General features: G+C 40.4%; 1 protein-coding gene and 1 non-coding gene across 2 annotated transcripts; one reads left to right on the top strand and one right to left on the bottom strand.

Annotated features, from left to right (window-relative positions):
- The first annotated feature begins 3,636 nt into the window (after window positions 1-3,636).
- On the top strand, window positions 3,637-14,575 carry LOC100892458 (carbonyl reductase [NADPH] 1). Its single transcript, XM_030990087.1, has 7 exons — window positions 3,637-3,754; window positions 5,161-5,260; window positions 9,499-9,665; window positions 10,396-10,502; window positions 11,256-11,381; window positions 12,785-12,929; window positions 13,615-14,575. The coding sequence occupies exons 1-7, from the start codon at window positions 3,725-3,727 to the stop codon at window positions 13,822-13,824; spliced, it is 885 nt and encodes a 294-aa protein (XP_030845947.1). The 5' UTR covers window positions 3,637-3,724; the 3' UTR covers window positions 13,825-14,575.
- TRNAG-CCC lies at window positions 5,720-5,790 on the bottom strand. Its single transcript has one exon. It is a non-coding gene; the product is annotated as a tRNA-Gly (tRNA).
- Window positions 14,576-14,745: the final 170 nt, after the last annotated feature.

The raw sequence follows: 14,745 nt of genomic DNA, 5'->3' as shown, positions 1-14,745 counted from the left end.
ATAAATGTCATAGATAAGAATAAGAGCAATAACTATGCACTATGAAGGTATTTGCGGTCTGAAAACAGAACTCAACTATCCCTTTAACTTTAACCTTTATTTTAGTAACATCGATGATTTTCTTCTAATTTATATTGATTACACGTTAATGTTTATATAACCAATCAACCAGTTTAGCAAATTCTGCATTAAACATATTTTGAAGAAATACAATATCTTGATGAGATATAAACACATTGCCATCTGCAAATAATATCAGTTCTAACACTTTAGAAACATTGCAAATATCGTTTACATATAAAAGAAATAATAATGGTCCTAGAATTGAGCCCTGGGCACTGCACATCTTACTGCCATTGTCTGTGATTCACATATTTCTAGTACAACATTTACTCTGCGGTTATTTTAATAATTTGTTTAAACCAATTCGAAATTCAGACTAATATAAGGTTGAAATGCAATCTAGAGGCATTAATTTCGAGTGTCTTTGTTTTGGGGAGGATCGCGATTAATGCGAGGTGTTGAATGATATCTGAGAGTTGTAAATTGTAAGTTGTAATTGTAAGTTCACTTTCATATAGGTTTGAACTTTGAAGTACAGTTTGTTGTGAGTTATAATCATTGTGCAAATCAAGGATGACAAGATTAAATATTGAGATGTTGTAGTCGGACAATACAGGTCCGCATCATGCAGGTTAGCGGGTGGTACTAATTTCTGCCAGCGGAACTACTTTGATGAGTGAGTTGAGTACATACGATATCAAGTCTTCGGGAAGATTGCTTATGGAATCTGCCCTCGATATTTCAACAGGTGAATTGGAAGTATCATTTTCTGGCAGTTCTATCTATTTCATCTGTTTTTACTTTCCGAATTGGCGGCACGAGTAATTGGCACTATAATGTGTATAAAGATATAATAGTAGAATAATAAATATGTAAGGTAAATGAAATGTCAAAACGGCCTGGTGTATTCATTTCAGTTCTGGTATTGGAGACTATGATAAAATTCACCCATACTCGACAGTGCCAGTTAATAGCTTGAACACGCCACCTTAAGAGAGAGAGAGAGAGAGAGAGAGAGAGAGAGTAGGAGAGGGGGGGGGGGGGGGGTAGTTGTCCTCGACTCCTTCGGGGTTAATTCTCCAGGGGTAATTTTCCAGGGGTAATTGTCCTAGGGGGTAGTTTTACGGGGGGGGTAATTTTGCGGAGGGGTGATTTTCAAGGGGGTAATTGTCCTGATACAGGTTAATATATTCAATTAATGTCTGGCCGCTGAAAACAGTGAACAGGGTAAAGTACAACAAATGGCGCGAGAGAGAGAGAGAGAGATAGAGATAGAGAGAGAGACAGAAAGAGAGAGAGAGAGAGAGAGAGAGAGGGGGAGAAAGGGGGTTATCATATACAGTGCGTCCCAGAAAAAAACGAAACCGAGAAGTATCAATGTTTTATCATAACTCAATCACAACCATAATTAATGAATGATACATATTTGGAAAGCTTAGAGTCTCCTCTTTCAGTTGATGCTACTCACGTAATGCATATTTTACGCATGAGTGATTAAAAGCAATTTGAAGGAAGGATACCAAAAAGTAATTTGGCGGGCGGTATCTGAATTTCAAAGTAGCCGTAGCAAAAAGCAGATTTGACAAAAGACTTAACTTCGTTTCGTTGACAATCAGCCATGCATGAAGACTCTCGTCTACGGCTGATTGTCAACGGAACGGAGTTAAGTCTTTTGTTAATTTCGTTTATTGATACGGCAGGCAGCCAGTGAAAACGAATTCGTTTAATCAAATTATGGAAATGCAAGCACTACTTTAAACAAACAGAACTTTGTCATTCCTCGCTCATTTTTCTTGATTGAGGTGTCATATGAAAGGGCAGAAACTCAACTTTCTAGAAATGTAAATTTTTCTTCGAAATTCAGATACCGCCCGCCAAATGTCTTTTTGGTTTCCTTCCTTCAAGTTGCTTTTAATCACTCATGCGTGAAATATGCATTACGTGAGTAGCATCAACTGAAAGAAGAGACTCTAAGCTTTCCAAATATGTATCATTCATTAATTATAGTTGTGATTAAGTTATGATAGAACATCGATAATTCTCGGTTTCGTTTTTTCTGGGACGCACTGTATAATGTGCTGTTTGCATGCACTTTGATCAGTCATCAATTGCCAAATATAACATGAATATGACTTTGCAAAAAGTATTTTCTACTTGGTGTATGCCACTCACAGCGGCGCAAGGGCTGAACTGAGTAGGCCTATTTATTTTCTTTTGGCATTTCATGTTGTAAGTCTATTGTTATCCGATCCCGGCTCTATGTCAAAGATGACGAAACGAGTAGCTTTGGTAAGTTCAGTGGTAGGCCTACTCTAAAATGAATTGTTCGCATTTAGTGATTCATGATGCTACCATTGCATTTGCGTAACTTTATTATTGCTTCACAACGTAGTTCGTAAAAATATCACACTTCTTGCTTTGCAGTAAAATGGTGGATTCTATAGTATGCACGTGCTACTGGAAGAATCTATAACATTTTGCTATCTTATTTTTGTAATAAATCTAGTTTAATATTCGTCATTCATTTATATTTAGAAGTAAGAAAAGAATCTTTTATAGGAGAAGACAAGATTTAGCTCCCTGGCAGTTGTCGCTCTCCCGGGATGATTTTTTTTTGTGGGGGGGGGGGGATGCGGCTGAAGCCTCCACATCTATTTTTCAAATTTGTAAGGGCATTTTGGCAGAAAAGGGAGCCTATTATTAGGGACTTCCATTCAAAACGCAATTATTTTTACACCTGGGATGCACTTTAGCGAGAATATGAGGTGAGGCATTACTCCGAAGAAAATAGTAACCGTATTAGGACAATTACCCCCTGGGCAATCGCCCCCGGAAAATTACCCCCCCCCCCCCTGGGAAACTACCTCCCCGAGGACAACTATCCCCCGAGGACAATTACCCTCCGAGGACAAATACCCACCGAGGATATATCTTCGGTATCTTTCCGCACAGTAAATTGTAAAAATCTATTTGGGTATAAATGCGAATCTCGAAGATGGAGAGGGTGGGGCGAGAGGGAGGGGAGTGAGTAAGGGAGAGGGAGAGAGAGAGAGAGAGAGAGAGAGAGAGAGAGGGAGAGAGAGAGAAAGAGTGTGTGTGTGAGAGAGAGAGTAGGGGAGGGGGGGGGGTAGTTGTCCTCGACTCCTTCGGGGGGTAATTCTCTGGGGGTAATTTTCCAGGGGTAATTGTCCTAGGGGGTAGTTTTACGGGGGGGGGGGGGGGTAATTTTGCGGAGGGGTGATTTTCAAGGGGGTAATTGTCCTGATACAGGTTAATATATTCAATTAATGTCTGGCCGCTGAAAACAGTGAACAGGGTAAAGTACAACAAATGGCGCGCGAGAGAGAGAGAGAGAGAGAGAGATAGAGAGAGATAGAGAGAGAGAGAGAGAGAGAGAGACAGAGAGACAGAGAGAGAGAGACAGAGAAAGAGAGAGAGAGAGAGAGAGAGGGGGAGAAAGGGGGTTATCATATATAATTTGCTGTTTGCATGCACTTTGATCAGTCATCAATTGCCAAATATAACATGAATATGACTTTGCAAAAAGTATTTTCTACTTGGTGTATGCCACTCACAGCGGCGCAAGGGCTGAACTGAGTAGGCCTATTTATTTTCTTTTGGCATTTCATGTTGTAAGTCTATTGTTATCCGATCCCGCTCTATGTCAAAGATGACGAAACGAGTAGCTTTGGTAAGTTCAGTGGTAGGCCTACTCTAAAATGAATTGTTCGCATTTAGTGATTTATGACGCTACCATCGCATTTACGTAACTATTATTGCTTCACAACGTAGTTCGTAAAAATATCACACTTCTTGCTTTGCAGTAAAATGGTGGATTCTATAGTATGCACGTGCTACTGGAAGAATCTATAACATTTTGCTATCTTATTTTTGTAATAAATCTAGTTTTATATTCGTCATTCATTTATATTTAGAAGTAAGAAAAGAATCTTTTATAGGAGAAGACAAGATTTAGCTCCCTGGCAGTTGTCGCTCTCCCGGGATGTTTTTTTTTTTGTGGGGGGGGGGGGGATGCGGCTGAAGCCTCCACATCTATTTTTCAAATTTGTAAGGGCATTTTGGCAGAAAAGGGAGCCTATTATTAGGGACTTCCATTCAAAACGCAATTATTTTTACACCTGGGATGCACTTTAGCGAGAATATGAGGTGAGGCATTACTCCGAAGAAAATAGTAACCGTATCAGGACAATTACCCCCTGGGCAATCGCCCCCGGAAAATTACCCCCCCCCCCCGGAAAACTACCTCCCCGAGGACAACTATCCCCCGAGGACAATTACCCTCCGAGGACAAATACCCCCCGAGGATATATCTTCGGTATCTTTCCGCACAGTAAATTGTAAAAATCTATTTGGGTATAAATGCGAATCTCGAAGATGGAGGGGGTGGGGCGAGAGGGAGGGGAGTGAGTAAGGGAGAGGGAGAGAGAGAGAGAGAGAGAGAGAGAGAGAGAGAGAGGGAGAGAGAGAGAGAGGGAGAGAGAGAGAGAGAGAGTGTGTGTGTGAGAGAGAGAGAGGGGGTGGGGGGAGAGAAGGCATTGTTAATATTGTTACAAGGCTACTAAGGACATTGATTCAACAATGTCCACTTGATAATGAGTGTGGTGGAGGAAGCACTCACAAAATTGCAAATAAAGACTTTCAAGAAAAAAACTCAAGGTCAATTTTAATACCTTATTGCAACAGTAGTGTATATATAGAAATACGAATTCGGAATACAAAATAATTGTGTAATTGTTTGCACATTCGTAACGCACAATTTAAGGTACATTTTTCGGAAGTCTTCACTGTTCCAGAAGAGTAGTTTACGAAATATTATGATTTTTTTTGTAAATACGAACTTCCAAACAGGCATGAAATGAAAAAGAAAAAAAACCTCCAAGGCAAAAATCTTCTACCAAAAAGGACTTGCATTCCTTCAACATTGGGCCTCCGTCTATAGATGCTGAACAAGCTTTGACAAGTAGAAGTCTGTAAAGAACTATTTCCAGATTGCGTTTGCGTTTTACCGTGTCACCCCCCCCCCCGGCCCTGGATACGCCAATGATTTTTTAAAACTTTTTTTCTGTTTCTCCGAAGGTTACTGGAAGTAGCAGCGGCCTGGGGTTGGCAATCGTCAGGAGTCTGTGTAAGAGGCTAGGCGATGACGGTATCGTCTACCTGACGGCCAGGAATGAAGGTTTGTATATAATGGCCAGCACACAATACCATAAAGTTTTTTCTAGATATTGAGTACACTGATTTATTGTACCACTTGGAAGCCTTATATAGATAATAATGATTGATATGTATTCGATACCTTTGATTAGTTGGTTTGGCAAAGCCCCCCCCCCCACCCCCAACAAGAAAAGCACAAATGAAATGGCAATAAACGTGATTCAACTTGGAAGTCTGAAGAAAAAAACATTTTCTCTTCCTCACTCGCTTTTCCCCTCACTTTATTTTTCTTGTTTGGCAAATAGGTGCAAAGAGAATCTCCTTTTCAAACATTTTAAAATTACTAGTAATGATTGATCGAGATAAAAGAGCAACTTTTGAATAAAGTTTTCTATTCCCATTTTTGATATGACCACGTGTAGAAAATATTTAGTTGTGAAATTGAAATGTAGACATTTTAATTTTGAAATTCCAAAATGAGTGCACTACCCGGGAATCGAACCCGGGTCATAAGAATGGGAATCTTGCATGATACCACTACACCAGCAGTGCTTATGACGTAGCCGAGTGATTTTGAAATATCTAACTTTGCTATTTACAAATGTATTCAGTCTCTAGATGTTATTTTTAGAACTAATATTGTATGAAATAAAAGTATGGTGAAAAATTAATTCCATTTCATTATCAAATATATGGAAATCCTCTCTTTTACATGTTTAGTAGTCATGTTAGCGATCGTCTCGTTTAGATGTTGAAGTCACGCGACATTGTAACAGAATCCACTCCATGTTCTGGGTATCTTTTTACTCTTTTGAGTGTGGGTGGATTCCGTTGTTTTGAGCTTGGACTTCCACTTGAAATTGAAGTGATCCCCAATAAAATTACTGGATGGTCACTCCTGTATATTTTGCGATTTATAAAAAGATCCAACCCAAAATGTATCCAACCCAAAATGTGCTCCACTTGCTTGGACCACTTACACAATAATATTTCACTTCGAAAAACAAACAAACGTTGAGCCAAAACAATCCAGTGGACCTTATCAGGCGCGGATCCAGGGGGGGGGGGGGTCGAGCGTGCCTTGCCCCCCCCCCCCCGCAAAAAAAAAAAAGAAAAAAAAAGAAGAGAGAGAGAAGGAAAAGAAGAGAAAGAGGAGAGAAAGGGAAAAAAAAGGAGAGGAAGAAGAAAAGAAAAGAGGGAAGAAGGAGATCGGGGGAAGGACTTGCCTCCTCCCTTCCCCCGGCCCCCCAATAAAAAAAATAAAAGAGAAGGAAGGAAAGGAAAGAAAAAAGATAAAGAGGAGATAAAGGGAAGGACAAAATAGGAAGAAGAAAATAAAAGAAGGGGGGATATCAGTTGCAATTTTCCCGCCAACAAGTTGTGGATCGAGGGGGGGGGGGGGCAAAAGACCCTAGCCTCCCCCCCCCCCCCCCTGTCCCCGCTAAAAAAAAGAGAGAAGGAAGGAAAAGGAAAAGAGGAGAGCTAAAAGGGAACAAAAAGAGGAAAAAAAAAAGAAAAGGAGAAAAGAAGCGGAGATCAGTTGCGGTTAATCCCGCCAACAATGTGTGGAGCGGGTTGGGGACCAAAATGACCGTGCCCCCCCCCCCCAGCAAACCTAGAGATAAGGAAGGGAAGGGAAAGTGAAAAAGGAGAGAAAGGGAAAGGAAAAAAAAAGAGAATGAAGAAAGGTAAGGGATATCAGTTGCAATTTTCCCGCCAACAAGGTGTAGATCGGAGGGGGGGGGGGGGGTTGGAGAAATAGAATTCAAACGTGGTTTATTTATAATTCCATAACGGTGGTTAACAAATAATGCTGAAATGAGATAATTTTCCTCACTTCATGCGTTTGTTGGAAAATGACAAATTCCTAAATTTACAGCCAGGCAGGAAAATGCTTCTTGAGATGCATACATATCAGGGCCCGCGGAACGGCGGGGATCGGGATCCTCGAGCAACTCCCCCCACACTTTCTTTGAAAAAGTATATTAAAGAGAAATAGAAAGAAAGAGAGCGGGAAAGAAAAAATAGTTAACTGCCAGTGTCACATTATAATGGGGTATCAAAATATGCTCATCTGACCATGATTAAAATTAATGCCTAAAATCCTAAGGGCTCTGCCCCCTGGATTCCACCTAGGGCCCTAAGACGGGCCCTTAGATGCTCATATGACGGTCATTTAATGCCTAAAACCCCTGATTTCTGGGAGCTCTGCCCCCTGGACCCCACGCCAAATAGTGTCCTGCTAGTGTCACAAATAATAAGGTATCAAAAATGCTCATCTGACCGTAATTAAACGCCTAAAACCCCTGAGCTTCTGGGGGCTCTGCCCCCTGGACCCAACCAAGAGCCCTTAGGCGGGCCCCTCGATACTCATCTGACCGTAATTGAGTGCCTAAAACCCTTGAGATTCCGGGGCTCCGCCCCCTGAACCCCAAGCCAATTAGTGACCTGCCATTGTAACAATTAGGTATCAAAATAATGCTCATCTGACCGTAATTAAATGCCTAAACTCCTGAACTTCCGGGGCTCTGCCCCCTGGACCCCGTCTAGGGCGCTCAGGCGGACCCCTGAGTGCTGATCTGACCGTATTGCCTTAAACCCCTGACCTTCCGGGGCAAACAAGGTATCAACATATGTTCATCTGACAGCAGGCGCGTAGCCAGGGGGGCGGTGGGGGTGGTCCCCCAACGGTACGAAGAATCTTCCTCTTTCTCCAATGATTTAATGAAAAGTAAAAGCTTCCGCGCTTCGCGCGGGTGGGGGAATCTAAATTATTTTCGAGAGCGGAACAACGAATCGTCTTCATTCTCTAAAAAATTAATGAAATGTCGAAGCGGGGGGGAAACTGAATATAGAAAAGGATTAATAGTCGAGAACAGTACAACGAATCGTCTTCTTTCTTTAATGATTTAATGAAACGTAAAAGCTTCCGCGCTTCGCGTGGGAGGGGGAAAACTGAATTTAGACGAGGATTAAAAGTCATAACGGTACAACGAATCGTCTTATTTCGCTAATGATTTAATGAAACGTAAAAGCTGTATTCAGACGAGGATTATTTTCGAGAACGGTACAACGAATCGTCTTCTTTCTCTAATGATTTAATGAAACGTACAAGCTTCCGCGCTTCGCGCGGGAGGGAGGAGGGGAAAACTGAATTCAGATGAGGATTAAGAGTCGAGAACGGTACAACGAATCGTCTTCTTTCTCTAATGATTTAATGAAACGTAAAAGCTTCCGAGCTTTGCGCGGGAGAGGGGGATGAATTAAGACGAGGATTAAGAGTAAAAAACTGTACAACGAATCGTCTTCTTTTTCTAATGATTTAATGAAACGTAAAAGCTTCCGCGCTTCGCGCGGGAGGGGAAAAAACTATTTTCAGACGAGTAGGCACGTACGGAAGGGGGGATGGGGTTAGGGGGTTGACCCTTCCCTCTTCGGTTTTTTATGTGTGTATTTTGGAGCAACCCCCCCCCCCCCCCTTTTCTGTGATTTTTTTTTTTTTTTTTTTTTTTTTTTTAATTTAAAAAATAATTTAAAAAAATATGCCAATGGCTGACCTAAAAAAGGTGACCTTACACCCCCCCAACGGAACAAAATGTCAAATTTTCAAATTTAGAGACCCCCCCCCCAAAAAAAAAAGTGTCCTCTTCCCCCCCCCCCCCCCCCCCCCCGCTTATTTAGCGGCTGGCTGAGTCGTTACGATTTTTTTTTTCGGACCCCCCCCAAAAAAAAGTGGGGCCCCCCCCTAAGAAATCCTGGATCCGCGCCTGGACCTTATAACACCCAGAAAGGGGGACTTCAGAAGTTTCTTGAACCGGTTAACGGAATAAAGCTATTTTTGCAATAGCAGGTAGCTTTTTACACAACTTTGAAAAAGACTTTTCCCTAGCACGTTTCTTATGTAGAGCCAGGTCGAGTTTAATAGCAAGACAGACAATTATCATGATGATGAGCGTTTATAGCGGATATGATGACTATGAACCAAGCATTATACTTATTAACTTATACACCGATTGGTAAGATTTTGAGTTGTAGACAGCAGGAGAAATTTTGATCGGACACAAAGATCAATCCAAGACTGTCCCTCGATCGCAAACCCCTAACCCTCCCATTTTCTGCAAAATTTGAGACGGATGATTGGATTGCAGATATCGATCTCTGATTTGTAAAAACCATGTATACTCCATCTACTCGATGTTTTTTTATAATCACAAAGAGCGCATTTTCTTTGTTATGGCATTAAATGCCAACCATATGTAGGTCGGGGCTTGGAGGCCGTTGATGTCCTTAAGAAAGAAGGACTCGGCCCGAAGTTTCACATACTCGACGTCAATGATCAGGACAGTATCGAGACGCTCCGAGACGACATCGCCGCACAGGACGGAGGCTTGGATATCCTCGTCAACAACGCAGGCATAATCTTTAACGTGAGATATTCATCTTTCCGATTTTCTCCTTCCGTTTAATCCCTTATAATGAAAGAATGAAAAAGATCTTTAATAAGTTACTTAATGAGATAAACGCGAGTGGGCGAAGCGAGGGGTGGATTAACAAAAAATGCTCTCAGTCGCTTTATATTAGGGGCACATGCTTGGAAAGCTATGAGAAATTATTGTTTCGGGGATATGAGGGGTCATATGGTAATTATTCGTCTTTTAAAGCTTATCTGCCGTAGTTTGCAGGAGGGATTTGACTGCCCTGCAAGGTCACTGGACAGGTGGTTATCTCATCAACTCAGCTCTCAGTTAACATAAGAAAAAGAGGATCATGGGGGACCAATGGTCACCGATTAGGCATTGTTTGTTATATAGAGGGCGCAATTAGCTACAAGTAGTGCAGTGGGCCTTTAATTGGTATTTGGTAATGTAAATGCAGTTGCCTTGAATGTGAAAAATCCTTCATTGTCAAGAATAGTATATTCTTGAGCGAAGGGGAATTGATTACCTTGGCCTTCTGTAAAGTTCAAAAGGGCATGGTAGAATGATAGATTGGAAGATGCCTATTTTAACACTTTAGTATAATATGTCATGGTAGTTTAAAGGGCAAACGTTCTACTGTAAACAAAAGGGGGGCACACTTCTTATATCAAAATATTATAACTTATCTAATCTTTACCTAACTTTTACCTAACTTTCTCTTTGAAAAAACGTTTCTCAGGATGATACACCAAAAGCAATTCAAGCGGAGAAAACGATACAGACAAACTACTTTGCAGTTCGGAATGTGACCAACGCGCTCCTACCCATCATACGGGACGGGGGGAGGTAGGTATAACCATTGGCAGTGGCGTATAGCTACAGGCCTATCCCCCATAGAATTGATAAATATAAAAGTAAAGGATGAAAGGAGAAGGAAGAAGGGAAAGAAACGACAAAAAAAGAATACGTCTGGACCACCTCCCGTATCCTATCGCTAATAAAAATTGTATTTCCTGTCCAGCCCCCATCGCTTCATCGCCCTTGAGATTCTTCAGACAGGACGCAAAACATGGGTGGATCCGGGGGAGCAGGGGGGGGGGGTAGAGTACACTTTTCCCTACTGCAAAAATAAATTCTGGTGAAAATATTTTACCAAAATGTGTTCTTCTGCATCCGTTTGAGACCAACAAGACACATGAAGAAAAAAAAACACCTACAAATTTGATGTATGTGTATTCAAACATGCAATGAAAATTACTCGAAGGTTTTAACGAAATTAAGATATATATATATATATATATATATATATATATATATATGATAAAAAAAGATATATATGATAAAAGAGAACAAGAGACTTGTAAAATCTCTATCAAGTGAAAGAATGTATGTATAATTTTGTCACCTCTTCGCCTTCACAATTCATACTTCGATTTAATAATTCATCAGTCAAACTTCAAACTTTAATCTCAACAGAAACCCCCTTTTTTTTTTTATCTCCCTTTCCCTCCTCCCTCCCCCTCTCTCTCTCTCTCTCTCTCTCTCTCTCTCTCTCTCTCTCTCTCTCTCTCTCTCTCTCTTTGTACATGATGTATACAGGGTTGTTCACATTGGCAGTTTAGTGGCTCCGATGACTTTCTACAAGATGAGCAATGAGATGCAACAGAGATTCAGAAGCGTTAACACTGAGCAAGGGCTCAACGATCTCATGCAAGAATTCGTCGAGTAAAAAGATTCAAACACGATCACAAAGGCATTCAAAAAATCAACTCAAGGGCTCTTTCAATACCCTCTTGTCATACGCCTCTTGCCCATATCGTGTTCTATGTAACGTTTTCACATTTCGAAGCGAGGGTTCAGTGACACAAAGACGTAACTCCATATTTTTCCAAAATGAGTATTTGATATCAAAATGTTGGCTTTCCAAGAAACACAAAGACTTAACTCCACCCAACACCCCCATTGAAGTCAATTGCTAGTGAACATTCAACTCATTAAGGCCCAAGTGCTCAGTGACAAATAAACCACTTTTTTTCTCAAAATGGCCAAAATGGAGTTACGTCTTTGTGTCACTGACCCCTCGAAAGGGTGATGGACAAGGCTATCAAAATTGCATTCATTTGATATTTCGAAAGTAGTTGCAACATTCAAACTAGCGCAAAGACTTTCGAAAAGTCCATTTAAGGGCAATTTCGATACCTTTTATTGCCTGTAGAAATCATGTGCGGATTACGTAAGATGCTACTATAATATTCGCATCTTCCAAAAGGTGGTAAATATTATTGTCAAGGATTTGACATTGCCTTATGTTGATTATTTGAAAGTCTTCGTAATCACGCTATTTCTCTCATATCAATAGCGTAGATCCCGGATAAAGGGGTCACAATTAAAATGAGACAGAGGGAGAAAGAGAGAGAGAGAGAGAGAAAGAGAGAGAGAGAGAGAGAGAGAGAGAGAGAAGAAGAAGAAGAAGAAGAAGAAGAAGAAGAAGAAGAAGAAGAAGAAGAAGAAGAAGAAGACGAAGAAGAAGCAGTAAGAAAACGAGGCAGGAGGGGGGGGGGGGCAACGTGAAGAGAACGCGATATTACACCCTCCCTCATTTTATGGCACGGTTCTCTCGCATATCATCCACCTAATATTTCCCATGCCCAGCCCCCTTATTTCATGATGCCATTGCCCCCCCCCCCCACAATGGCTGGATTTTGACACTACTACTACTACTACTACTACTACGTACTACTACTACTACTACTACTACTACTACTACTACTACTACTACTACTACTACGTACTACTACTACTACTACTACTACTTCTACTACTACTATTACTACTACTACTACTCCTACTACTACTACTACTACTACTACTACTACTACTACTACTACTACTAATACTAATACTACAATTTCTACCACTTATAGTAATAATAATGATGATAGTAATAGATTATCATAATAATAACGGTAATGATAATGATTTTAATGATAGTAATAACAATAAGAATATGAAGAATACAAGGAAGAAGAAAGAAGTACATGTAGAAGAAGAAGATTAGAAAAAGATAAAGGAAAAGAATAAAGTTAATAATCAAGAGAAATATCCATTGGACTTTGCTTTTTTTGTAGTTCCATCAAGTCCGGAGAACCTGTCCAAAAGGGATTTGCAGACTGGTCATACGGAACCAGCAAACTGGGCGTTACGACCCTTACCCGTATTCAGGGTGAAGCTCTCAGGAAGGATTCAAGCAAAAAGGATGTCCTCATAAATTCAGTGAGTTTAAAAAAACAAACATGTTTGTCTTTTGAATTAAAAATAGTCACGAATTTGGTAAACCTGAAACAAAATGCAACACAATCAATACCAAACATATTATATAAAACATTTTTGAAAGTGAAGAAAAATATTAATATGTAAAAAGATTTTTCTTTGTTGAATACATGTTGTGAAGATTTATGGTTAAAATGTCGAATTCTAAGGAATGAGACCAATATTTCTATGTTGAAAAGTAAAGATATCAAGACAAATGCAAAATATATATAAATGTTTTTAAATCACTGTTACCCCCCCCCCCCCCATTCATCCTTTTCTTTTATTCTTTATAACAATGATGTGGTGTTTGATGACGATAACGCTATTGCCAATGCATTTAAAGATGACTTCATTCGAACAAAACCATCTGAAAACTCATAAACTGTGGTTTTTGTTGCTTCATAATTTGAATGGGCATTTATTCTGGTGGTAGAGCGTTAGTTTTTGTTAGTGCTAATATAGTCAAACCTGCTTTAGTGACCACCTGTCTACAAAGACCACATTATTTTCTTGTTTCCCTTGAAAAAGGTTTCTCATTGAAACATGTACTAAAGGATCCTGTCTACAAAGACCACTTTTTGTGTTTCTCTTGGGCGGTCGATATAGACAGATTTGACTGTACTTTGACTATTTCATTATCACGCAGTGCTGCCCAGGATTTTTAAAGACTAGTTTCACGTCGCACTTCGACGAGGAGACCGTCAAGCAGATGATCAGTCCAGACCAAGGAGCAGACACCCCGGTCTACCTGGCTCTCCTGTCGCCTGGGACCAAGGACCTACAGGGCCAGTTCCTCTTCAGGAGAGAGATCAAAGATTTCTATAACAACGACATCAGACCCGTTAGTTATGTATAAGAACGACATCGGACCCGTTAGTTTTGTATAAGAACGACATCAGACCCGTTAGTTTTGTCTAGGAATGACATCAGACCCGTTAGTTTTGTATAAGAACGACATCAGACCCGTTAGTTTTGTCTAGGAACGACATCAGACCTGTTAGTTTTGTCTAGGAACGTCATCAGACCCGTTAGTTTAGTATAAGAACGACATCAGACCCGTTAGTTTTGTCTAGGAACGACATCAGACCCGTTAGTTTTGTCTAGGAACGACATCAGACCCATTAGTTTTGTCTAGGAATGACATCAGACCCGTTAGTTTTGTATAAGAACGACATCAGACCCGTTAGTTTTGTCTAGGAACGACATCAGACCTGTTAGTTTTGTCTAGGAACGTCATCAGACCCGTTAGTTTAGTATAAGAACGACATCAGACCCGTTAGTTTTGTATAAGAACGACATCAGACCCGTTAGTTTTGTCTAGGAACGACATCAGACCTGTTAGTTTTGTCTAGGAACGTCATCAGACCCGTTAGTTTTGTCTAGGAACGACATCAGACCCGTTAGTTTTGTCTAGGAACGACATCAGATCCGTTAGTTGTGTCTAGGAACGACATCAGACCCGTTAGTTTTGTATAAGAACGACATCAGACCCGTTAGTTTTGTCTTGGAAGGGTATCGGCGAATGAGGGTCTTATTCTGTGAATGATTATTAATAATATTAAAATATACAAATGTACCATACAGCCAATCTTAGATTATTCTTGTGTCGTATGATGATGATGATGATGATGAACAGCATTTGTATAGCGCCATTTATCTGCAAAAGCATGGGGGAACTGTTTTGTACAAAACAGAAATATTCTTTTAAGACTACAGAAAAGAGCTGTACGTATTGTAGTAGGCAACTTTGACTTGATTTGATCTGATTTGATTTATT

The sequence above is a fragment of the Strongylocentrotus purpuratus genome, unplaced genomic scaffold (assembly GCF_000002235.5).
Source record: "Strongylocentrotus purpuratus isolate Spur 01 unplaced genomic scaffold, Spur_5.0 spur5_scaffold_19, whole genome shotgun sequence".
In the NCBI taxonomy this organism is placed as follows: domain Eukaryota; kingdom Metazoa; phylum Echinodermata; class Echinoidea; order Camarodonta; family Strongylocentrotidae; genus Strongylocentrotus; species Strongylocentrotus purpuratus.
This window is presented reverse-complemented; position numbering and strand designations above follow the sequence as displayed.